General features: G+C 33.9%; 2 protein-coding genes across 2 annotated transcripts; one reads left to right on the plus strand and one right to left on the minus strand.

The window, feature by feature from the left end:
* LOC114711755 (uncharacterized AAA domain-containing protein C16E9.10c) lies at positions 1-26,738 on the minus strand. The gene is made up of 18 exons (XM_028896184.1): positions 26,733-26,738; positions 20,900-20,903; positions 5,753-5,999; positions 5,287-5,408; positions 5,117-5,205; positions 5,003-5,038; positions 4,705-4,756; positions 4,345-4,440; positions 3,890-3,948; positions 3,629-3,800; positions 2,816-3,188; positions 2,644-2,743; positions 1,841-2,409; positions 1,201-1,336; positions 1,035-1,103; positions 848-922; positions 620-748; positions 1-164 (listed from the first exon to the last, which is right to left on the minus strand). The coding sequence occupies exons 3-18, from the start codon at positions 5,953-5,955 to the stop codon at positions 78-80; spliced, it is 2,367 nt and encodes a 788-aa protein (XP_028752017.1). The 5' UTR covers positions 5,956-5,999; positions 20,900-20,903; positions 26,733-26,738; the 3' UTR covers positions 1-77.
* On the plus strand, positions 18,596-21,320 carry LOC114711758 (uncharacterized). Its single transcript, XM_028896188.1, has 3 exons — positions 18,596-18,680; positions 19,262-19,517; positions 20,701-21,320. The coding sequence occupies exons 2-3, from the start codon at positions 19,469-19,471 to the stop codon at positions 21,318-21,320; spliced, it is 669 nt and encodes a 222-aa protein (XP_028752021.1). The 5' UTR covers positions 18,596-18,680; positions 19,262-19,468.

Here is a 26,738-nt window from a genome sequence, read left to right on the forward strand (position 1 = left end):
TAACTAGGTTTTATTTTTACGGTAAACCATTCTCCTACTAAAAGTTGCTCCAACTGGAATTCATTTAAGTGATATATCTACCGCAAACCTCGTTCTCCATACAGCTCATTCCACTGCTTCAACTGATGCATAATTAATCCGCAAGCATCAAAACTTGCAGGAACCTGTGGGAAAATTTAAGATTTAGATTCCTCTACATGCGTCATTAATAAATGAGTAGGCTTTTTCAAGGGCAATGAAGAAAGGACATTCAACAAATATATGATCTCTTGTAGCAATCTCAGATTTACCTAATAATTTAGGTAGGTTTGGCTATGGGCTGAAATCTTAACCTGTTATATGTATTTTCTCACAACAGTGCAAGAGAAAGAAAACTAAAAAGTTTCCAAAATCAATGGACTAAGGACATTTGTTAGTTGAATATTCAATCGAGATCAAATGGTATTATCAATGAACACTAAAAGCATAACCAGCCCCATATTATTTACACAAACATCCATTTATAGCAAGTATTTTCCCATAATGGTTGAAGGGAAAGAAAAGAAAAAGTATAGGCCTAAATCAAGCAAAGATCATAGTCATCCATATAAATTGCGGGGGTTTTTTAGGTTAACCTTACCTGATTCTTAGCCTGAATCATGTCTTCCATATTTATAGGCCTCAAGGTAATCACGGGCTCTTCTTTGTCCTCCTTAGCACTAGAAGCAGCTTCTGAGCTTTGACCTTCAGCATCTTTCTCACTCTTGTCCTAAATTAACAAAAAATTTTACGTTCGCTTAGTCAGCTAAGAGATAATGATTAAGTTGAGAAGGCATGGGGAGATGATGTTTTTAGTCAAGGAAATTGCCTTCTCTTTTGTATCCTCTTTGGCACTTGAAGCAGCTTTTGAGTTTTGGCCTTCAGCCTCTTCTTTATTCTTCTCCTTAAATGAGAGAAATTTTATGCTAGTCAGCTAAAACATGATAATTAGAATGAGAGGGCACATTGACATGATGTAACAAGCCAACATTGTCAAGTTTGGTTAGTAACATTACCAAAGCCTCCAACTTCTCCTGTTTTATTAGCTCCCTAACAGGTCGATAAGCGGCAGCAGTGCACAAATTCTATTTAAAAGAAATTAAGTGTCACGAGATGGCGGCCAAATGTTATAAGTAGTAAAGTAGAATCACAATATGAAAAGGAAAGACAAAACTAAGAAACCTTGAGGTCGCTTCCAGTATACCCCTCTGTCATGACCGCAATCTCCTTCAAGTCTAAATTTTCAGTATTTTCCTTACTTAGAAGGGTTTTCAAGATAATCTCCCTAGCCTCCACTGATGGAAGACCAACCATGATTCTGCTCAACATTGAAAGTTATGAAGATATCAATCCTAAAATCATAACAATGTGGATTTAAAAATTGAATTATTCAATAATGTTACTAAGAGATCAAGCCAGAATAAATTTTCCAAGAGATGCTTTATAGAGTTTCTGAATGGTTATAGCTTGCTTATGCAAAATTGAGACTGAGACTTAATTATCCATGCAAGAAACATATTGGACAAGCACAAAGCAAGGACTCATAAAGATAAGAATGGTTAGAGATTAGAAGTTTTACCTGAAGAGTTGGGAAAATATAGAAAGTAACAAAAGTGTTTGTCCTCAAAGGGTGTCACTGGTATGTTATGCGTAACATCTTGATCATTTGAAGGCTAAAAGTTTCACTTATTGAAAGCTAATCTTTCTGTTTCTTTATGAATACGTAGCTACTAATAAAGGTCATGTATGCATTTGTTCTCAAGCCAAAAGTAATAAAAGAATCAGAAGTGAATGAAGAAGACTACCATGAAGACACATATACCTTCGCTCAAATCGCCTTATGATTGCATCATCAAGGTCGAATGGCCTATTGGTTGCAGCAAGAACCAGAATTCTCTCATCTTGTTTTGTCAATAGACCATCCCAATGGGTCATGAATTCATTCTTAATCCTCCTCGTAACCTCATGCTCTCCATGTCTTGCTCGACTCCCGAGCAAGCTATCAACCTCATCAATGAAAATGATACTTGGAGAAACCTTTGCAGCGAGAGAGAACAGAGCACGGACATGCTTCTCAGATTCTCCAAAGCACTTTGATGTGATGGTAGACATGGAGACATTGATGAAACTAGCTCCTGCTTCATTGGCAATTGCCTTTGCAAGCATTGTTTTTCCAGTACCTGGAGGTCCAAAGAGCAATATGCCTCGACAAGGCTTAAGAAGCCCACTTTTGAAGAGCTCTGGTCTTCGAAGTGGAAGCATGACTAGCTCTTGTAGTGATTCCTTAATTTCCTCTAAAGCACCAATATCTGAGAATGTAACTCCTATCTCATTCGCAGGGATAAGTTCTTCTCTTATATGCCCCTCATGCTGATTGTCTGGACGAACTTCCTGCCAGCACAAAATTAAACCAAAACTGAAATACCAGAATGAAGTAGCCACATAAAACATTGGTTAAACGCTCCCTTTATGCATAATTGCACTCTCAACCAGCTGAGTTCTATTGCATAAATCTAGAATATTAGTCTTTCACCATCCATGTAATCTCTTTTTTTCTTTTTATTCTTTGGAATGCCTTGTCCTGGTCTATTTTGCTCTTACTCATGAGTTTGAATGTAAACGTACCTTTTTTCCCCTAGTTTCTTGCTTCTTTCCACTAGTCCCTTGCTTCTTTCCCTCGTCCCTGCTTTCCTTTTTGCGAAATAGATCCAAACCATGGCACAAGCTGTGAATTCCCAAGATCAGTCACTAGAACATGTTTTCCTTAAACAAATAAACAACTGGTCCAAACTCTTACCTTTCAGATGATATTACAAGCTTTTGATTCCGATATTCTGGATCCTTGATATTCATCAAGTAGTAAGATATTGCGGATAACACAATTTCTTCGATATGTTTACTTAGTATCTTTGTGTCCTCATGGCTAATTGAATTCAAGTCTCTACATTCAACATCATTTTCTGCCAGTACATCAGCAATGTGGTTTCTGTTATCTTGAGACTCAATTGTTTTCTTGTTCTCTTCCAGCTGGGCTTTCCATTCCTTAAGATCATTTTCATCTTCTGGTGGCTTGATCTTAATGATGTAAGGGAACAATGCTACAAGCCTTTCATCAACTTTTGAACATTTATTCTCTTTGCGAGACAACACTATGTATGGTGGGAGATTTCCTATAATCACAGGCAACACAACCTTTGTATTAACAAATAATATTATCACTTTAGAGAACACAGACTAATATATATTATGTCCCACTTGGCCATAATTCGTTTTAAATTTCAGAACACAATTTCAAAACAAATGCATTTGGCTCCTACATTGATCATTTAATGAATAAAAAGATCATAAACAAATGTTTCGGGTTCTCAAATAAAAAATTGGCCTTTATTTTTCTGCTTTTCCAAACAACTGTATACTCTTTCACCAACTAACTTTGCTTTTTTAGTTCTTTACTCATATTCTCAATTCATTACAAAATGAAGCTTTATGATGAACTCGAACACAAACACACACACATCACTTTTTCGGCAAATAATTTTTGTAATAGTTCCATTTTCCTTATGTATCCGGTCTTGAAATAATATTCGGATACAAATTTTGCTAGCCTTACCAGGTTTTTTGGTTTGGACAGCGATCTTGGAACCGAGTATCAGCACTGGCCCTCGAATTTCCCCCAGCATATCATTAAACAACTTATACAGTTGCTCTGATTGGAGGAAAATCTTGTCAACATCCCTAATGTACAAGATGATGGAACTCTTTTCTGACACAGAAACCAATACCTGGAAGAATCATATTCATCCTACCAGTTAGCTAGAACCAATTACTGAGAAATTCCCATTTCTTCTTGAAGCCATGATGATGACAGTACCTTGTAAAGCAACCGCATAAAGAGTTTTTCATTGATACACAAGCTACTTTTCTGCTTAGCTGTGGTTGAAGATTCAGAGCAATAAGCAAGAAAACATTTAGTTTTATGTACAATCAATCATAAAATAGGCCATTAACTATTTTTGGTGGATTAAGAATGGCAAAAATGTGATAATTTAAACAATAGATGGATTTGCTAATTAAAGCAATTAGCAGGAAAGAGGTAAGTAGTGCCAGTGTGTGCATCTGAATTAAAATACAGGGTTATTGAAATTAAACTGGCGAAGGATGAGTAAGCCCAGAACTTGCAGACCATGGCAACCTATAGTTTTGCATATTAGTCTAATTTTAATATGGTTATCTTACGATGGAGAGAAATCTATCAAGAATATGAATAATATGCACATGAACTAAAACAGTAGAACAGATAGAAATGAAAATGCGTTCAAGTATAACCAGAATTTGCCGGAGCAGATTGGGAAGCAGTAGTCGCACGAATATTTGAAGTGATATTGGGACTTCCAGTAGCATTACTGTGTTTCTGAAAAGTGCCTGCATAAAAGTAGTCAATCAATATACACTAATGTGGTATCATACAAGTTATAGAAAGAGGCCAAGAACTGTGAATATTACCATAATCTTTTCCAGGATCATGAGTTCATGATTATGATTACGGTAAGAGATATTTAACATTGAACAAGAATACAATACCGCTAATTGCTGAATCAAGCATGGCTAAATCAGTCTTAAGCTCCCCATGAAATGTAATTTAAGGCTAAGAAATATGGGGCAAAGGCCTGTTTCTTCCCTCCCTACCTTTAGTTTTGCCATTTGAAGAGAGGACAGAACCAAGCAAATCCGACACTCCCTGGGAAGCCACCTCAGATAAGGAAATTTTAGAAGACCACAAACAAAGCAAATGAGTTAGGTAAATCACCAGATAAACCAACTCAAATGTTTCTGACTTTGTGATTCATTGTTAAAATATGACCAAAAAGAGAAAATGGAGAAAAAGCATATTTTTATGTAAAAAGGGAAGTATCTTCAGTCTTTAGTGCACACCATGACAAAGAGGGGGGGAAGAAACAAGCAAATGCAGAGCAGGAAGACTTACTGATTCTTTTCTTACACATCCATATTTGCTTTGTATCTGCAAAAGGGAAATAGGCCAAATATGAATGTTAGCTTACTCAACAAACAAAAGAAATTGCAAAATGAAAATAATCACCTTGGAAGAGAAGTCAGCTACATCTAGTAGCAGCAACTTTGATTCAAAATGATGTGCTAAAGCCCTGGCAAGCGTTTGTACGTAAAATTCTGCCCAAAAAATTTGAAAAATGAAAATGAAGCGAGTATGAGAGTCAAACCGACATGACATGAGACATCTTCATAACATACCCGCGGGTCCAGAAAGCAGAATTGCCCTGCTTGCTGGTGAAAGGTTCCGAGTGTGCTTGGAAAAGAAAAGTTGCCTTAAATGAACAGATGCAGCACTTTTCAATAACTCTCGAGTTCTTTCACTGTCAATGCGGCGGAATAAGACTTGTGTTATATACAATGGTAATAATAACTCAGACTTATATATGATTTGAAACCTGAACCAGAAGGAACATGTTGTTTACAAAGTCCCACTCCAATTAAGAATAAATGTCTCAAGTCAAGCACATCAAATTCCTCCAAAGTAGAACAGATCACTATGTTTACCAGTATATTATTACATAAGGAATAACTTCGAACCGTAAAAGTAAAATTAAAAAACTAAAAGAGTGCAGCTGAGCAGAATATTCCTGGATGAGGAAGACCATATATATTCGGAAAAAGTAAATGCTCCAGATTGCAAGAAATGTTCAAAACTTTAGATCACCTTAAGTAATACGGAAACTCTTGAAAAGTTTCTTTGCATTCCTTTCCATCGATCACCTGCCTCAAAAGCTCCTGCTCAATCTGTTCACCATAAAGCTCATCACCAGACTCGCGAATCCCTCCAAGCCCTGAGCTCAACCCAAGGCTTGCTCCGAGACCAACCCCAACACCCAATGCTGACAGCAAAACGTGCTTGTGCTCCATCTCTTTGAAACAATTTGCTCCTAACCTCTTCTGAGCTAGCAAAACTCCACTCCTTTTAGCTCTGGTTTTGGAAAAATACGCCGAAGGCTATTTGGCAGTTCAAGTGCCCACCATATGTGCGACCCTCTTCACCCCTCCCCCCATATAATCGAAGTATGACTTGACGTGAGTGCGTAAATTCCTAAAAGGGAGAAACTTAGCTCAGAAGTTGTTTAGAAAGAGAGACGTGTGGATTAAGACGACAAAATTAATCCATTAGTCCCAGCATTTTAAATTCATTTTCAAGAATATATTTGCTCATTTAAAATCAGTCCCCACTGTTAGCTACAGTTTAAAAGGGAGTCCTTATGATTCATCGTATCTAGACAACAATGCCACCAATGCATACCTCGCATTAACGCTGTTTAGTAACTGCTGAGGTGGCGCGAAACCAAAATTGAACAATGATGTGGCACATATGTTGCATTAAAAATGTAATGACGATTTTGATAATTAAAATGCACACTTGACCTCTGCTTTGTATCAGAATGTTACTGTTAAATGCAAGAATAATTCAGTCTCCAGGGCAAGTGGGATGAGGCAATAATGTGGGAAATATAATTCATTATTTAATTTAGCTTTACGAAACATGCTAAAAGCCCGGAATTCTATTCCCTTTCCATTTCCAAGGGAGCAATTCCATCTTACCAAACGTGACCAACCCAAAGATTTCATTTCCATCTCCTTAGTTCTCATTTTTAACCTTTACTCACCACCACCCACCTTCGTAGCCTTACTCATCGCTGATGTCCACCCACCCCCCCAACCATCTGCTCACTCACCGGAGACCACAGCGATGACGGCGAGGACGATGCGGCGGCCATGACGGCGAGGGCGATGCTGTGGCGAGGACGATATGGCAGCGATGACGGTGATGCTTGTTCGTCGACGAGTCAAAATGAGAAATCATCATCAAAGATGCCCACTCTCTTGCTTGAATGCTCTCGAATCCGGCCTCCACCCTCATTTACGATTTTGCTAGATCTAGTTCTTGATCTTAGGCGTCTGGGTTTGCTGACCGGTGGGACGGAGTGAACATTCACTGGATACTCCTCCCTCCATGCTTGATGTGTCAAAGGCGGAGATGAAGACTTCAAAGGGGATTTCAGATCTGCCATGGAGTTTGAATTCTTTGAAAAGGAGATGAAGATCTTAAAATGTTGCCGTGCTGCCTGTGGCGATTTGTGCCGGAGATGAAGATGGGAATTTTTTTAATTTTTTTTAATTTATAAGGACATTTTGGTTTTTATATATAAAAACTTGGTCTCATTTTTTTTGGGTGAAAAGGTCTTATTTTCATAACATACCAAACATACTTTTAAACCTCATTTTCATGTTTATTTCTATCTCCATGTTCATGTCCATTTTCATTTCCATCAAAATCAATTCCACTGTAGCAAACATTCCCTAAAGGTAAAGTTCTCCTATCCCAATCAGCATTGTCAGAGGGAAGCGAACAACTTTCCCTGTAGAAACAGCGGCCTGCATCCCTCTCTTTCTATTTCAATGTATCAGATTTGCCTGACAAATATGATAGATGTTCACTTTGACAAGGAATGATAAAAACGACAAAAATTAGTGATAGATTAATACTTTTTTTTTTTTGGGTGCTAGTTGCCGACTATACCTCCACTCATTGAAGTTTTTATCGATAGAAAGAGATAAATCGTTAAACGATGATCATTCGTGGAATCTGAACCAATTGGTTGCTTAGATATAAAACGACCAAAGGTCTCAGTAGGGATATAACCGGCCGACTTGCTAGGAAACTGGAAAAGTCATTACTTATAAAGATAAGATTTTGTTTATTAATATAAGATCTTGTTTCAACGTATATTATATATCTATTATTTTTTCTTAATTAATTTATCTAATTTATAAATTGATATATAATCTAATATTATATTTATTATAATTAACTAAGTTAATTAATTTCTTAAGTATTGCAAAATAATTATGTACCTCTTATATTAAAAATATGAGAGTGTCAGAATTTTTTGTTTTTTCAAGAGAGAAGTTTCAATTTGGTATCTAAATGTGTTAGGTAAGGAGAATCTTGTTTCCTTCCATTTTGGCTGTGCTTGTTTTTAGTTGTTGATTTATGTTGATTAGACGTCATTAGCTAACCTTTATTCCTTCACACAAAAACATCACCACATGTTTATGCTCCCTCCATCCTCAAAAGACAAAATTTTAGGCGTAATATTTGCATATAATATAATACTACTTCCGATCGTAATTATAAGATCCTGTCTTAGACTACAAATAAAATCTTACAATTAGGATAATAGGTAGTAGCAAAATTATACAAAACTCCTCACATCACCTTTAGGTCACTTACCCATAACCCCTTCCTGACATTTTAAGATTTAAACTTCACACCCTAACATTTTAATTTTTTTCAATATTCACTGTGTTATGTTCTCATTATCTTTTTGACAAGAATCAACACATCAGATTAATAGAAGACACATGAGATCCTGTTCGTTGGGGGCCAAAAAAAAAAAAGACAAGACACATTGCACCCTACATAATATTCTATGTAAGTGAATAATTTTATAAAAACTCCTGAACTTAAGACTCGTCACATATACATCTTAATATTTCAAAATTTAAATTTAATTTTTTAAAATTTAGAGAGATATGTTATGCAGTTGAGGAGGGCATTTTATAAAATTATTAACTCACATATGATGCATATAATGTGTCATGCTTTTTTTGTTAATTTAGTGTGGCAATTTCCGTCGAAAAAGATAAGGCTGCATAATGACAATGGGTTCACGATTAGAAAAAAAATAAAAGGTCAGAGGGGTTAAATTTAAACTTTGAAATATTACCGGGCGGTATACAACTGACCCTAAGCTTAGAAAAAATTTGTATAATTAATTTAGCCTATTCTAATTGACAATTTTTTAAGAATAATTAATAATTTTTCTACAATACTCCTCATAAATAATAAAAAGACATGACCCACATTAAAGTAAAGATAAGAAAATGGTGAGGGTAGACATGAAAAGATGAAAAATATTTTAAGACACAACATAAATTTAAATTATTTTACCAGTAGTATGTGTACTAAATGAAATAATTTTTTCCTCATGAAAAAGAATAGAGAATAATTTGCATACGTTGTACGGCAATTACTTTAGGCAAAACCTGAAGCCCTCCACTAACATAAAACACTTAAAAGGCCACAAAATGGACAAAAAATGTTTATGAAAGTCTGTTTGATTTTAAAGAAATTGTAAATCTTCTTGGGAGTGCAGCGGAGTTGAGGCTAATTGCCTAAAATAAATATATCCTTTTAGGTTCATTTAAACCAAAAATTAATAAATTTTACAAGCTCAAAAATAGATTTTTAGGATATGATAATTAGGTGATAAAGGTTCAATATAATGAAAATTAAGTTCTTGAATTTTGTTTCTGGAAATGAGTTGCAAAAATTAATTTAACTAGTTGTAAATTAAGACATGTATGTTTGAAATATAATTCTCAATTTATAACTGAGATTCTCAGTTAGAGTTATTTGAAGTTTAAATTGGTAAAAATCATGTTGATCAAAACCCTACAATTTTCATATATCTTATCCTTGACAAATTGCTTTGAAGATTCCCAGTGATGAAAATAATGACATATAACTCATTCCTTGTGCATTGCTTTGAACTTTCTTTCCTACAAAATGAAATACTACCTCCGGTCCTAATTATAAGACCTAATTAACTAGTTTGAGAAGATTAAGAAAAAAGTTAAGTTAGTTATTTGTAATAAATAAGTGTTATCTTTTCTAAAATATCCTTACTAATCAACTATATTGGTTGGAACTACAATTATTAGAAGGACTACTTTGGGAAAAAATGTATAAATATAAGAGATAAAGTGGATTGGGGTCTTATATTTAGGACAAAAATAAAAATCAAACAGGATCTTATATTAAGAACCGGAAGTAGTAATTAAAAAAAATCTACCGAAAGTAGCCACAGACACTGTATTATTGGTTGTTATAGTCAAGAGTCTTTGTTTATCTAAAGCAGGAAAAAAAAAAAAAAGACTTTGAACTTCTTTTAATTTGAGCCGCTAATAACTTGTGCTCCTTATCTGTTCTTTAATTTTCTTTTTTGTCCCTTTAATTATGAGACAAGTTTCATTGCAATTTCTAAAATCATTAGGAGGTAAAATTATTCAACTTTAGATCAGTCACCTTCGTCATATATTATTGCTTTTTTGGGTTTAATTCGTACCTTCTTCTATTCTAATTATAAGTGTTAATAGAAGGGTTTATTTTGATTCTAAATGTAAAACTCTGATCAACGCACTTTATCTTTTAAATTTATAAACTTTTTTCCTAACTCTCCTTATTAGTTATACATATTAAATGATTTTCTTTACCAGATTGATTAAATAGTTTTCAACAAAAAATAATTAAAATTGAAAATCAATACACAATTTTTATACTTAAAATTTTAATATATACAAATTAGTTATGTAAATTTTATATTTAGAATACGAGACGTACAAGATAAGAACTGTATTATCGCAATGGGAATCAACGGAGGCAAAGTTGGATCACCCTTGTGCCCAGAATATTCCTTTTTGATTATTCAATTTAAAAAAAAAAAAAACATTGCCGAAAGTAATTATGAACACACAGAAAATATGTGGGGTTCTAGTCATCAGGCACCAGTGTCTTAAGCCAAGGCATTGACTAGACTTCTGTTGTGGAGTCCGTAACAAAGCTTATTATTATTTATCTATTTTTATTTTTTTGGGATGTTTCCCTTCAATTTCTCACCATGTGAATGAAGATACGGAAGTGAGTTTCCATCTTAACTGTGTTTCTTTTTAGTTGTTGACTTGTGTTGACCAGATCATTTCAGACAAAACCCATGGGAGGAAGGATAAAAAAATTGAGAAAATAACATAAATACTAAAAAAAAATTACTAATGATAAGTGAACAATTGGAATCTGTTTATTATTATTTTACTCAAAAAAACCTGTTATTATTTTTCATACTAAAATTTGTCATTCTAAATTATTTAGTTTTTTTTTTTTGACCAAGACTAAATTATTTAGTTATTATCAGCCTTTTGATGAATATATATTTTAAAAATCTCATAATAATTGTTAGTGGAGGGCTTCAGATTTCGCCTAAAGTGAATGCCGTACAATATATAAAAAGTATACTTTCTATTCTTTTGCATGAGACAATCATTTAATTTATTAACTAGTTTATTTCTCACTTTATTTTATCTTTTCATTTCTATTCTTAATAGTTGCCGGCAATTTTTTCTACAATAAGTATATTCTTTTTGGTTTTGCTTAAATATAAATTTTTGACAAATGATTAGTTTTTTTTTTTTGGCCAACCCTTGAGAAATGTTAGTTAGGTCATAAAAGATCAGTTTAGTGACAATTAATTTCTTTTTTAACGAAAAAAAAGTTGCAAATATCAATTCATATTGCAAACGAGGAGTTTCAATTACAAATCAAGCCGTTAAATTTATACAAATGAAATTATTATTTATAACTATTTTTAGACTAAAATGGTCTTTGCAAACTATTTTTATCAAAAATTTTTAATTCAGCTGCCATTTTCATATACTACCTCTCTGCTGCTTAGCATAAAAGCTAAATAACTAATTTATATATATTATAAATTTTTTTTTGGGTGAGAGGAAGACTGACTTGGAACCCCTACTTCACTTGGGTTACTCTGTTTTTAATTATTTGTTTTTATCCCTTTATGTGACAATTTTAACCGCAATTTCTGAACGCTCGTTAAGAGAATTATTCGCACATCAACATCATCGATCGTCATCCTCCTCTATCATGTTACTCTTCCAATATTTAATCAGAAAGTTACTTAATTAAGGTAGATTTAAAAATTACATAAATAAATTAATTATAACAATGTGATATGATATTTGTCAAATACTGATGTGTAATATTAGATTATATATCAGTTTGTAAAGTAAACAAATTAATTTTAAAAAATTATAAATATAAAAAAGCAAAACTGATTGAGATATTATTTTTAGAATTAAAACTAATTCGACTTTGACTAAGTCTTGCATCTACGATTGTAACTATACTGTTTTTAACTTTTCTTTGGGACCAAATAAGATTCCATTATAGTGGAATTATCAAAGAAGGGAAAGTTGGATCTCTTCTGGCCACAAAAATTGATCGATCTTTTTCAACAAAAGTACGTGTTACCATTTTCTCACTAAAATTATAATGACCTCTATGAAAAGTGGAGACCATGAGCAAATCATTAATCAGAATTCATTACTCCGACATGAATATCCAAAAGCTCTCGAATCAACATCATCAATCTCAAATTAGTCCAAAGCATCATCAAATATTATCAACATCGGTCTCAAACATTTCTCATCTACCGTCTCATATTCTACTAGACGTATTAAAAGATGAAAGGAACTCCGAAATATGAAAATCTTAAAATAATCTCGCAAATTGTCTTAACTTCCATGAAGTTTCTAAAGATCATTTTGGAATTAAGTTTTTTTTTTGTGTGTGTGAAATGACTTAATTATTCTCACATACAAAAAATCTTCTGCCATCACTGAAAGTTGGAGCTCCGGCGGCGGGAATTGGAGAATTTTTGGGCAAATATTGGTTAAGGATTTTCAAAAAGATATATGATTATTAGGCCACTAAAGCTTCTTTGTTATATGGTACAAAATATTATATGAGATAACTATCAAATTTTAAGATATATGAAATGACTGGAACAGCTAAAACAATAAAAAGTCATTCCCCTTGCTAATGCTGAAACATGACAATATGCCATGCTGATTAATACCATTATTTAAATATTATTTTTAAGGGTTATATATATATATATGAACATTTTTCTATATTTGATTAAATTATATTCTCTCGGATCCTAAATATAAGAAATATTTTGCATTGTAAATTATACTACAAAATAAGTCTTATATTTAGGACCAGAGGAGTATTATTTTAAACATGATTGTTTTGATCCTTAATTCAACCACAACTAGACCACCAACCCTTAAATTATTGCGTATTGATCCATCCACGATTCAAGGACGGATCTAATTTTTAATATCTTATTTACTTTTTAGTCACTATTACTGTCATTTGGTAGCCAAGCCAAGCCATGTGGAATCACTCAAAAGTTTCATAATTATAAAAATAAAAGAATTAAATTTAAATAAATTTACCCAGAGTATGTATTAACACGCAGAAATATGTGGGATTCTAAGTCAGGCGCCACTATATATCCTCATTAAATAAACCACGGCATTGACTAGACTTTTCTTGACTCAATTTGTACTCTTTTTCTTTGCGTTTAAGATTCTGACGTAACGCTTCTTTTCTTATGGTTAATCTCATCCACTTGGGCTCAAATAGTTACATCTTCTGTTGTTCTAAAGATGATATTTTTTTCTGCCAAATTGTTTTAAAGATTATATTGCTTTTGAATATTCTCAAAGAAAAATCTTTACTAAAATATTATATGAGGGTCAAAATATCAAGATAGACTGATTTAAGTAGTACCGAGAAGAAGGATGCGTGCACGTAGGTATCTAGAAGTGGAAGAAAAAGAAGAAAATTATTTATAAAAGATTTAGAAGTGTATATTTATGTATATTAAGACAGACTGATTTCATTGTGTTTATGTATATTTATAACGCAAAAAGCATATCCAAAAGAGCAAAAGAAATTAAAGGAACAAAATTCATAAATGCAAAAGAAGCCTTTTTTCCTTTGTCAATATCTCATCCACTTCGTCTGAAGATCCCTTCAGTACATTTGTGTGCATGGCTTTTGCTAAAGGTAAATTAAAATCATTATAAACATCTGAAATTCATAAATGCAAATGAAAAACGAAATGCTTAGCTCACTTCTCACCTAAATGGGGAGATCCTTTAAATGAAAACCAGGATATTTTCCTTGTAAGGGGATAAATTAATCATAAAAAAAGCCAAAAGTGGCTGATATTTTTTCTTTGATAAAAATTAAACAAATATATAAACTGGCTGGTACGTTAGCAAATGAAAGTCTTTCAAGATCTTTTATTATGGATCCCAGTTGATTTTAGTGGAGAAAGCGTCTTTGAACTTTTCTTTGGGACCAAGTAAGAATACATTCTAGTGGAATTATCAAAGAAGGGGGAGTTGGATCTCTTCTGGCCACAAAAATTGATCGATCTTTTTCAACAAAAGTACGTGTTACCATTTTCTCACCAAGATTATAATGACCTCTGTGGAAAGTGGAGACCATGAGCAAATCATTAATCAGAATTCATTACTCCGACATGAATATCCAAAAGCTCTTAAATCAACGACATCAATCTGCAATAAGTCCAAAGCTTCATCATATATAATCAACATCGTTCTCAAGCATTTCACATCTACCATCTCATATTCTACTATACATATTAAAATATGTAAGGAGCTCCGAAATATGAAAATTTTAAAATAATCTCTCAAATTGTTTTAACTTCCATGAAGTTTCTAAAGATCATTTTGGCATTAAATTCTTTTTTTTTTGTGTGGCTGAAATGACCTTAATAAATAAACCAAGGCATTGACTAGAATTTTCTTTAGTCCATAACAAAGGTTACTCTTATATATTTATTTATTTTTATTTTCATTTTAAGGTCCTTTTCGGGGCGAGTTTCCCTACAATTTGCAAACATGTGATTTGCTTTTTCTTTGTGTTGAACATTCTGACGTAATGCTTCTTTTCTTATGTGTTAATCTCATCCACTTGGGCTTAAATAGTTATATCTTATGCTGTCTTAAAGATAATATTTTTTTTCTGCCAAATTGTTTTAAAGATTATATTGCTTTTGAATATTCTCAAGGAAATTTTTTTACTAAAATATTATATGAGGGTCAAAATATTAAGATAGATTGATTTAAGTAGTACCGAAAAGAAGGATGTATGCACGTATTTGGAAGTGGAAGAAAAAGAAGAAAATTATTTATTAAAAGATTTAGAAGTGGGCTTTCATATGTGTTTATGTATATTTATAATGCAAAGAGCATATCCAAAAGAGCAAAAGAAATTAAAGTAACAAAAGAGAGACCACTAATTAACATAAAATATTTATGTTTGATTTTTCCACATTCTCTAAAGGAACCCTTTTTTACTTTGTCAATATCTCATCCACTTTTTCTGAAGATCCTTTCAGTGCATTTGTTAACATATGGCTTTTTCTAAAGGTGATTTAAAATCATTATAAACATCTTAAATTCATGAATGCAAATAAAAAACGAAATGCTTAGCTCACTTCTCACCTAAATGGAGAGATCCTTTAAATGAAACCAGGATATTTTTCTTGTAAGGGGATAAATTAATCACAAAAAGAAGCCAAAAGTGGCTGATATTTTTTCTTTGATAAAAATTAAACAAGTACAACTTCCAGTCCTAATTATAAGAGCTAGTTGACTCATTTGAGGAGATTAAGAAAAGAAGTTAAGTTAGTTATTTGTCATAAATAGGTATTGTTTTTCCTAAAATATTCTTGCTAATCAAATGTACTGGTTAGAACTACCATTATTAAGATAATTATCTTAGAAAAAATGTATAAATATTATAGACAAAGTGGATTAAGATCTTATATTTAGGACCAAAATAAAAGTCAAATGAGGTCCTATATTAAAGACCAGAGGTAGTATATAATTCTATATTTATAAAGACATTATGAACCCCAAAACAACAAAAAAAGAAAAACCTAAATCATAGGGGGCTAGATTCCAAAGACGCTTTCTCCACTAAAATCGACTGGAATCCATAATAAAAGATCTTGAAAGACTTTCATTTGCTGACGTATCAGCCAGTTGGTTTTTATTATCTTGAAATAACCTACAACCTCAGCTTCCAAGAGTTTCTCATGAAGTTTTGAATCTGAATGGGGATTAAACTAGCTCCTCTGTTACTTTTGATTATCTTGTATCATATCCAGAAGAGTTTTCGCATCAAATTGCAGTCTAACTCTCTTAGATCTGAGATCCAAGCAAGATTCAAGCCTTCAAATATTGCCCATTCTCCGTTTCAAGAGCATTGCAAGTAGCAATAACATGAGTGAAGCCAACAATCCAATTACCAGTTTAACTTGAATTGCTCCACCACGTCCAACTTTATTGTTTGATGAGCTCATAGCATCGGCTACGTTTACTTTAATACATCCCACAATGCAGGTAATGGCCAAACTAATCGTTCTGCGGTAGCAGTCTTTGAATTTTTTTTTTTTTTGTTAAGCACAAATATCCTTATATTGAAGGTAATTTTATTCTCCAAGGCTTTAAGTAATCAGCATCAATCAAAAGATTATTTCACCATTTTCAGAGGCTAAATAGCCGCTCCCCAAATTTGATTACAAAACAAAGACGCCTCCCATTTACATGTTAAAGAAGCCCAACATTTAATTTAATCCACCCCAATTTGCAGGTAGGGTAATTGCCAAACTAATCGTTCTGGAGTGACGAAACTATTAGAAGCGGTTTCCTCCTGCACCTGAACATATTTCTTCCAAATCTGCATCATAACTGTAGTAGGCTCCCAAGATTTTTTTTTTTTTTAAAGATATCCTTGTATTGAAAGTAATTCTATTAAGTTTTAAGTAATCAGCATCAAACAAATTATTATTTCTCCATTTCCAAAGGCCCAACATTGGGAGGCCCACTGCATCAGACACAGAAGACAAAACAGAAACAGTAAACTACAACTCCACTCATAAAAGTTGGTCCAAATGGCTGGGTGAAGATCCAGTTGGCTAAGCCCAAGCCACAAAGACAGTTCTGCAGCTTCAGTAACCAACAAAGAGCACGGACAACCATGCAAGAGGAACGCCACAATGGGTCACATAAGAAACCAACGACCCACGACATAGATGACCCTCAGGCTATTGGAAACATCTTTGGCGAAAGTCTGCAGTAATGAGCCTGAATGTTAGAGATATTAATCAAGAATTAATCACACAATTCGCTAAGATCTTGTTGTGTTAGGGGCCTATATAAAGTATCCATAATTATTGGTTTTAGGCGTGATGGGAATGCGTATCCCCACCATGAGGAGGGGGTAACTTGAGTCTCTCTCTAGAGAGAGGATAACACAAGTGCCTCTCTCCCCTAAGGATTTTCGGATGAATTGTTGTAATGAACTTATTGCTCCGTGGTTAATGAAGAAGTTTTTCTCCATTTTATTCCACTTATTCTCTCTGATTAATATGGTTTACAACATGAGTAGCCTGACAGTGTTTTTATAGCTGCCACAGCACTATGCATTCTAGGGCAGTTCCATCATATATAAATAAATGTGTGTGTGTGTTCTCTTCATTTTTCGTCCAGGCCAGCGTTTTTGGTAGAGCTCGTTGATCCACAGTGAGGAAGATGTGAACTCCGATGTCCATCCATTACTGTCATTAGCCTTGACACCAGTCATTACCATGGGACTTTGTAACTATCCCTTACAACCAATATGTATATTTTAGAGAAAATATTATAAATTCTAAAGACAAACTAGATTGATAGTTTATATTTGTAACAAAATGTAACCTCCAACTAGCTGTTTTTTTTTTTAAAAAATAACCCATTGGGCTGCCCGGTATCTAGCACTTTTTTTGAATTTTATTATCAGGTATATGAGCAACCAACTAATCCGAATTGAGCTATGTAGGACCACTTTGAGTTGCAGGCTGTCCCAACAAGTTTTAACGTAGCTGCGTAGCTACATACCCTGGGTGCGAACACGAGATTGCTAGTTAAGTTGGACAATTTCTTATTAGTTTGATCAAGCATTTGTTAATTGAATTTCTAACTAATTTTTATATTAAAGACCAACGGTAATTCAATATTTCCTTCATATTTTTAGGCTTTATTCTTATTATTGGATTTCCAATACTTTATAATAGATTTTTTGAAACGTTGGACTTTTTATCCTCAATTTTTTTTTTGTTTTTTGTTTTGCCATTCTTTTTATCCTTAAGTTTGAGCCTTTATGATTTGCATTTCACATTCAACGTCTCTTATTATGCTATTGGGTGGATAATCTCCCGTGTAGAACCTTTTTTTGACCAAATGAAAGAACACCATTGATCATTGGGAGAAAGCTTACGTTACGTTTTTTTTTTTACAAGACGCTTAAAGTCCAGGCATGTTCTGAAAAAAACATTGTTATTGCAAAAATTAGTTTTATTTTTAAAGTTTAGTTAGATACGATGGGGTTGAATGGAAAAATGAGCCTGAAATGACAAGATCAAAATAGTCAATTTGATTGTTGTTGTCTCAAATATTACTAACAAAAGTTTATTTTTATCTCCTATTTTTATCTGAAATTAAAAACAGGAAAAAAGCTACCATATTCACCTGGTTTAACGAGCCCAATGAGTGGCCTAAACACGAGTAGCGGCTCTTTTTCTTTAAAAAAATAATAAAATTCAGTTCCTCGCCATTTTCAGATCTGTGTATCAGTTCCTCGCCTTCTTCTCTCGCCATTTTCAGCTCGCATTCCTCCTTCCGAGTTCCTTCTTGTTTGTCTCAGTCTTTCCTCCTCTCGCTATCGAAGCTTGATGTGAAGCTTGTCATTCGCCGTCACTGTGACTAGTTTACTAGTTGCTCACTGTCGGCTGTCGCTGTGCATTCTCGCCATCTTCAGCTCGCCGTGAAGCTCATCGTGCCTACTCATCATCACGGTTAGATCTCTGGTCTCGGCGTTCTCTAGCCCATGGGTCTCGTGGTTCTTTAGCTCATGGGTCTCTCATTCTTCCCTCATTTGGTTCGGCTCGCCGTGGTTCATAGTGGGTCACCGTCCTTCACTTCTCCTTCACTTAGGTGAGTTACAAACTTGTCTGGGTAGAGTGGTTGGTAGAGTATAATTTGTATTGCTGCTCTTAGACTTGTTAGAATAGTTATGCACTAGGTGGATTTTTTAGTTTTTATTGTTGCATTTTAGGCGTTTGATGAAATGCCCATGTGTATCCAAAAATAGCTTAATTTTTGATGAACCCCGTTTCGAAAAATGAGGCCCGCTTGGGAGAGCTGTTGGAGTATCTGGATTTGAGACCAAAAGCCAGATTTAACATACATTTTGAATAAGCTAACCTAAGGAGCTTATTCAAATTAAAACCAAGCTTATGGACCGTTAGAGAAATAATTAACATGTCACATTGGTTGTTTTCCCCACTCCTCCTCATTATTCTCTCGTATAATATTCTCTGTGCCTTTAGATATCTACATTCATTCTTCTCATGCTGAAAAGGTCGCCGCTGGACAGAGCCGTCGCCTCCACCTCGCTAGCTCCATCCGCTCTCCGCTGTGAGGTTCGTCTGGTGTTGAGTGTGGTTTGGGTGATCTCTTCCTCCTTCATCATTTCTCCAAACGTGTTTGAGCATCCGATCTGCTATCACCCTCGTTGAAGCGGTGGTCGTCGCAGCTCTGCATTTGGGTTGTGCTTGGAGATCTTAGGTTCCTAGTAGAACGCATGCTCCGATCTACCTCTGTCACGGTTCATTGTCGCCAATCTGGTACAGGTAGGCAGGATCTCTGTCTTCTTCGATCTTTGCTGATTGCATGTAATGACCAATGAAAGTGTTGATTTTTATTGGTTATGTGGAGTTGATATGATGTAATCGGAGTATGGATTTGCTTGGTAGAAACTGTTGTTCTTGGGATTTTGTCTGAGCTTGGTTTCTGTTGACATCATTCATTGTGTTCTTCCTCATTTTTCGTCTTCCCTGTTCTTGCCTGTGTTTTTTCTTCCTTGTTCCTATTTCGGCCAAAATAACAGAGAGCATGGACCACATTTCGGTGCTGAAGTTTTGTTTATTGGTAAATTGTCAACGTAAAACTCAGCATTTATTCCGAGTTGATAATCCTTAATCACGAGGGAATCAAAGAACATGCCAATATATATGTGTGTGTGCGCGAGCGCATGATGGGATTCAATGAAAGAGCAGTTTTTATATACATATTCAATAAATCTCTTATATATTCAATGAGTCTCAAACAGAAATTTAATCTTGGTTCGATCACAGAGTAGAGTTATCCTAGCTCAGCAATTCTCGTTTACTTATTTTTTGATTCCTCCTCTTTGCTTTCTTATGGCGTACCATAATCTGATTTCTCCTATAAGTTCAATACATTATGTTCATTTACATTTGTGCATAGGGACTGCTTCGTCAGTTGCTATTTGTGTCATCTTGTGCCGTTTGACAAAGTGATGTTTACTTGATGAAACAATGGTAACTTAATCTTTACACCATGTCTGACTTGACTTCTATTTGGAGATTATAATTATTAAGTTAATTTTTTAATTTTAAAAATTTAAAAATTTATTCTTTTAGTTCGAAATAGTCTTAATTTAATCTTTGCTTATTATTTTGTTGTATGTGCAAACTATACATTTGTATCATTTTTTAGTCATATCTATTGAAAATATTCGGTTAATATATAAATTGTACAATAAAATTTGAAATTTTGATTTTTTTTTTCCATGAGGGTTGAATAAAAGCTTTTATTAATTCAGAGGACCTAGTTGCAAATTTTTAAACAATAACAAGACTAAAGATTATTTTCATATTTCCCTTTTCATGATCAATTGGTATCCAAGCAAGTTTTAAGAATTAGACATTGTTTGATTCTGCCTAATTATGTTAATATAGGTGAATTCCAATTTTAAGAAATTCAGACATCGGGGATTGATATTTGTATCAGATTTGATGAAAAAATTCAAAGATGTTCTGGCTTCAGGAGACTCTATGTATGCATTATCAGCCTCACAATCTCAGTCAGCACCTGTTCCAAAGGCTGACACAAAAGCGGAGGAGGATATTTATAGAATCGGGCTGGACCAGGAGGAAGGGTTGGGTGACAGTGAGGACAAAAATTTTGGTATTAACCTAATAGCCAGTATAGGAGTGACAGGTGATTTGGCCGGTTGTGACTTAAACAACCCTACAAGTAGTGGACTAGGTGATCCGGGAAGCGATAAAAAGAGGAAGAGGTGTGAGACGTCTAATGTGAACAAGAAAAAAAAAGTCGCCACCTCTACTAAAATTGTTGATAGCCTTAGTGTTATAGTTGCTGCTTCTAAGCAGCGAGCAGCAACATTGAACGACGATCCCCATGCATTTAATAAGGTTTTGGCGCACCTGGCTGACCTTAAAGAGCTTAATGATGACGGTCAACTATATTATGCATGTGCTAAGATGCTTACACGGTTGAGGTGGGCTAGACAAGTTTATTTGACACTTGTGCATAATAAACGTAAGTTGTTGAGGTGGTTAATACCGGCAGCACAAGACCCAGACATATGGAAAGGATTTATAGTTTAGGACTTGCTTACTTCACTGTTGGTATTGTATTTGTTAACTTGAATTAATTACTGTTTTAATATGAACTGATGTGGCTTGTTGTAGGAATTTAATTAATGAGTATGTAATATATTTATGCTAATTTCTACTTGTCATTTATGTATTTGGTTTATTTGTTAAGAGTATGAAAAATATTTACTTTCTCGTTATAATGTTTACATTTTTTTCTGATCACAGTTACAGGGTTAATTATATAATGGTTAATTGGAATGATGATTCATCATAGAGTAAAGATACTTTGGGGAATTAGAATAACGATTCATGGTGGAATGAAGGGAATGTAGATGACCATTCAATATGGTTATCCATGATTAATAATGGATTAATACAATATGAAGCAGTAGGCGTATCGGTGGGTTATTATTGTGAAATGTACATACTTAAATATCCTTGCAGAACTTGTGAGCAAACAGGAAAATTTATAGATGCAAGGCATTTTGACGGGTTAAGATGATCAATGTCATGAAATGTTTAGAGTGGATAAACGTGTTGTCCACCTCTTATATGCTAAATTGGAGGAACATGGTTTATGCAACTCTAAGTATGTAGGAATTGAAAAAATCGTCGTGATGTTTTTAAACATGGTTGCACATGAGCAATGCAATATGATGATTTAGGAACGATTTCAACATTCAGAGGAAATTGTAAGTAGGCAGTTTTATAATGTATTGCAAGCTTGCTTTAATCCATTAAGGGAACTTATTCGACTCATGGATTCTCCATTTCATGAAACTCATAGAAAAATTAAGAATGATTCACGTTATTATCTATTTTTTAAGGACCAAATTGGAGCAATTGATGGCATTCATATATCATGTGTTGTCTCTGCTACAAAACAAGACAAATTTGTTGGCAAAAAGGGAATTCTAACACAATGTCATGGTTGTATGTGATTAGGATATGTGTTTCACTTTTGTCTTAGCAGGATGGGAGGGATTCGCACATAATGCTTGTGTATTTGACAATGCTATTACAAATTCATTTCTAAATTCCCCTCATCCACCTCCAAGTATATATTTATAAGTTTCAATTAAGCTAATTTTTAATTATTTTATATTTTTATTCATGTCACAATGTCACAAATTGTTTCATGAATCATTAGGAAAATATTACTTGGTTGATATGGGATATCCAACACCAAATGGACATCTCGGTTCATACAAATCTGAGTGTTACCACCTTCCAAATTTTTGACGACAAGTAGGATTTCGGAATAATAACGAAGCCTTCAATTATTATCATTTCAGTTTAAGGTACACAATAGAAAGAATGTTTGGTGTTTGGAAGAATAAATTTCATATCTTACAAAATATGTGTAGTTATGACTTCCAAACACAAGTGTATATAGTTTGTGTAATAATGGTCATTCATAACCTTATAAGGAGACATTCGAGCTCCAACACCTTTTTTATAGAAGTTAAAAATGGTAATGTAGTTGACGAACATGATCAGGTTAAAGCTGGTCAACCATCGTCTTCAAATGTAACATCACAGTTTTCATCGCATATGAATCGCGTCCATGATGCAATCAGAGACCAAATTATCCATAGTTTATCAGTTAATTAATTATGTAATATTATTTCATTTCACCTTGTCATAATACAATGAATTGGAGTTCAAAACATTTTTATTCATTCAAATTATGTTTCGCTTTATATTTATAATAATTTTTTTTTATTTCTCTAATGTTTTAAAGTTTAATTTACTCATTAAATTTCACTTCTTCATATTAAATTAATTTAAATTCATTGTATTATATCAATTCATTTTTTATCATATTTTACTTTATATTTAAAATATTTTTTATGTTTTCTCTAAATTTTAAAATTTAATTCACTCACTAAATTTCACTTCTTCATATTAAATTAATTTATATTCGTTGTATTATGTAAATTTATTTTTTAATCATGTTTCACTTTATATTTAAAATATTTGTTGTGATTTTTTAAAGTTTTAAAATTTAATTCGCTCCTTAAATTTCACTTTTTCATATTAAATTAATTTAAATTCATTGTATTATGTAAATTTATTTTTTAATCATGTTTCACTTTATATTTAAAATATTTGGTATGATTTCTCTAAAGTTTTAAAATTTAATTCACTCCTTAAATTTCACTTCTTCATATTAAATTAATTTAAATTCATTATATTATGTAAAATTATCTTTTTAATCGTATTCTATTATTTATTAAAATCCATACCTATTTTGATAATTTTACAAGCAAATTTACTTTTACTCAATGATAATCTAAATAACTTTTTACAATCTCACTTTTACAAATTAACTTTTTTAAACTCCAATTCAAACACAATTCACCTTATCCAATTTAAGTTTTTTCCAGTCTTACTTTTCTAAAAGTCAGAATAGAAATAAGCTACTTTTTCCACTACCAATCCAAATGGACCCATGATTAGCTTAGGCTTTAATGGAATTAGTTAGGATGTTATAGTATGGAAGATTTGGTTATGCTGAATTGTTTGTTTGTGGTCTGTTTTGATTCTACCAAGTTGCTGAATTGCAAGTTGAATAAAAATACTGCATGCAACATAATTCAATTGCCTTTTTTTTTTATAAAAAAAACGTTTTTGTCTGTTCATATAAAAACAGAAGAACATGATGATGCATATTCATCTGTTTCATACGAATAGATGAATATGCTGCATATTCATCTATTCGTATAAAACAGATGAACATAATATTAGTTTGTTATATTCGTCTGTTTTGAACCAGATGAATATAGTCTTTCTTATATTCGTCTATCATATAACAAACAAATATATAACTCTTATCTATGTCTCTTCAATCAACATCTCTTTCTAAGCAAATAAAAATAAGCCCCCTGGATAAAAGAAAATAGCATAACTTGTAGTAGTGAAATTATAAAAGACCCCCACAAACTCCTAACAATTTGCTTGTTACCAAAGAAAAAAAAAACCACTTGACTAACATGCTTTTTTATATAACTTCCTCTAACAGAATTAAAAAGATTGAGCTGTGATTTTAACATTAAAGTTTTAGGTAAACAGTATCTAACGCAATTTAGTTTTGAATAGTATAAAATTAGATACTATTATTGAAAAAAAGGAACAATTTTACCACTTTTGTTGATAAATCCAAACACACGTTATTTTTAGTTCACCGAGATCCAGTTGATGTCGACGTTATTTATACCCACCAATAAAAATGCTCCGACTGCCCCAAAATTAAGGCTGAACATGGACCAGACCAGGCTGGGCAGGGCATTAGCCCGTGGTCTAGTCCATTTTGGTCTTGACCAATCTTGCTCAGTGAGGAACCTGTTGTTCTTCGAGTTGGGCAGACTGGACCAGACTAGACTGGGTTACTGGTCCAGTAGGTTTGGTCCAGTGAGCTGGAGAGCAGCGAATTCTGCATTCCAAAAAAGGGAAAATAGATATTAATAAACTCCAACATGGACAAAATATTCTTCTCAAAGCAATACTAAATTGAATTTTAACTAGTTAAGCGGGCATTTACCATTAGCTAGACTTTATTAAAATTCAAAGATCATACATGTGCAACTGTTTTGTTGACTTAGGCTGTTCTTTGAGAGAGTAAAAAATAATAGGAATCAAATTTGAAAATGCAGTTAAACAGAAAGCATGTGTAGAAAGAACCCTCATTTTCCTTCCTTCTCCAAAATATCCAACATTTATATAACTAGGCACTTGTTAAGAAAAGCATGCTAGAGGTTAAAGTAATTTTTAGAATAAACCTGGTGGCTAGGTCTCATTAGAAGAACGGTCCTCCCTTGCTTGTCAATGTAGTTGGATCTATAGATCTTTCCTATTTCCGCTTCATGAGCAACCTCTTCCTACATTATCAATAGAGACATATTAAACACCTTTTATCAAACGAATATCACTATGTGAGAGTTTAGCCAAGTCTAGAGCTCTTGCAGGTCACAAAGAATCCAACTGAATAACCAATCAACTAAATTCATTTAGTCAATCAAACTTACTTGACGGTGACGGAGCTGAAGAGCAATACGAGCCGGCAACTGGCAAGCAAATAGTGAGCTACAAATCGAAGGACCAGGAGGCAAGCTTGGTTACTAGCTGCTAGGGAATGGGGGTCGCCGGCGCTATGCAAATCACAAAAGGGGATGGGCATGATGAACTAAGAGCTTGAGACACAAATGCCTTCGCCATCTTCGCTAATCGCTGAGAGCCTGAGACGTTGATGCCGCTGCTAGGTTTTGAGGGAGAGAGAATTTGGGAATGCTCATAAAGGATGCCTGATGAAGTGATGGTATGATCTTTGATGGATTCGAACATTCGGTGGGGGCAAGTGTAACATCTTGAGTTTTATCGGGTTTTAATAGCCTCTTTTTGGTTGATTTTAAGGATAGATTAGTGATTTTGATGTTGATCTTGGTGTTTGGGTTGGAATTGAGGTATGTTGAAGGAATAGGTGAACAGACCCCTCTTAGGGTTTGTTTGCCGCGGCGAAGTTTTACTTCACCACGGTGAACCGGGAGTTCCAGGGGGAGTGTCTTTTTAGGAAGGTTTGGCTGCGGCGAAATCAGAGTGACGCCGTGGCGAAGTTGTTTAGGTGAGCGAGGTTTCCCTCTCAAGAAGGTCTTGTCGCGGCGAAGTTAGGGGTATACTGCGGTGAAGTTTTCTAGGCGAGCGAGAGTTTCCTCTCGGGAATCTTTCGCTGTGGTGAAGATTGGAGTTCGCCTCAGCGGAGTCAGGTTTTCAGGCGAGTAATCCCTCTTGGGATTAGTTTGCCGCGGCGAAAGGTGTCGAATCTATGTAGTCGCGGGAGGGTCTGGTTCTAAAAAAATTAGAAAATCTGAAGGAGGAGAGAGAAGCTCTGCTAGGGTTTCGATGTTGTGGCTTGGGAAAGGTGTTTCTAAGGATCCATCACCTCAAGTGATTTTAACCTCTAATCTACTTTCTTTCTTGGAATTTCTGAGGATTTATGGTGAAACCCTAGAGTTTTCTAGGTTGTTATGGAATTGAGGTTTTTGACCGATTGTTTTGAGTTTAATTGATTGCTTTGGGTTAGTCTAAGTATTTAATCGGTGTAGTTTTCTTGGATTTGAAGAACTTTGAGTTTTTGAAATTAGGGTTTATAGAAAAGGGAGGTTTGTGATTGAGGATGATAATGTAGAGGTTGATTTTGAGTTTTGTGATTTGGGTTATGTTAAGGAGGGTTAAATTGGATGTTTAATCGGTTTAGAATGTTGTTAAGACTTCTATTGTTCAAATGGATGTTTGGGGTGTTGAATTCCTATAGTGGGTCCTTGAGGTTTGAATCCTAAATTGATATTTGGAGAGGAATTAAGGTTTTAATGGATTTTTATGACTTTGAAGTATTGCCTTGGTGGTTAAACCCTTTTGAATTAGGTAGAG

Source organism: Neltuma alba, unplaced genomic scaffold (assembly GCF_004799145.2).
Source record: "Neltuma alba isolate B1F8T4 unplaced genomic scaffold, ASM479914v2 tig00011313_pilon, whole genome shotgun sequence".
NCBI lineage: Eukaryota > Viridiplantae > Streptophyta > Magnoliopsida > Fabales > Fabaceae > Neltuma > Neltuma alba.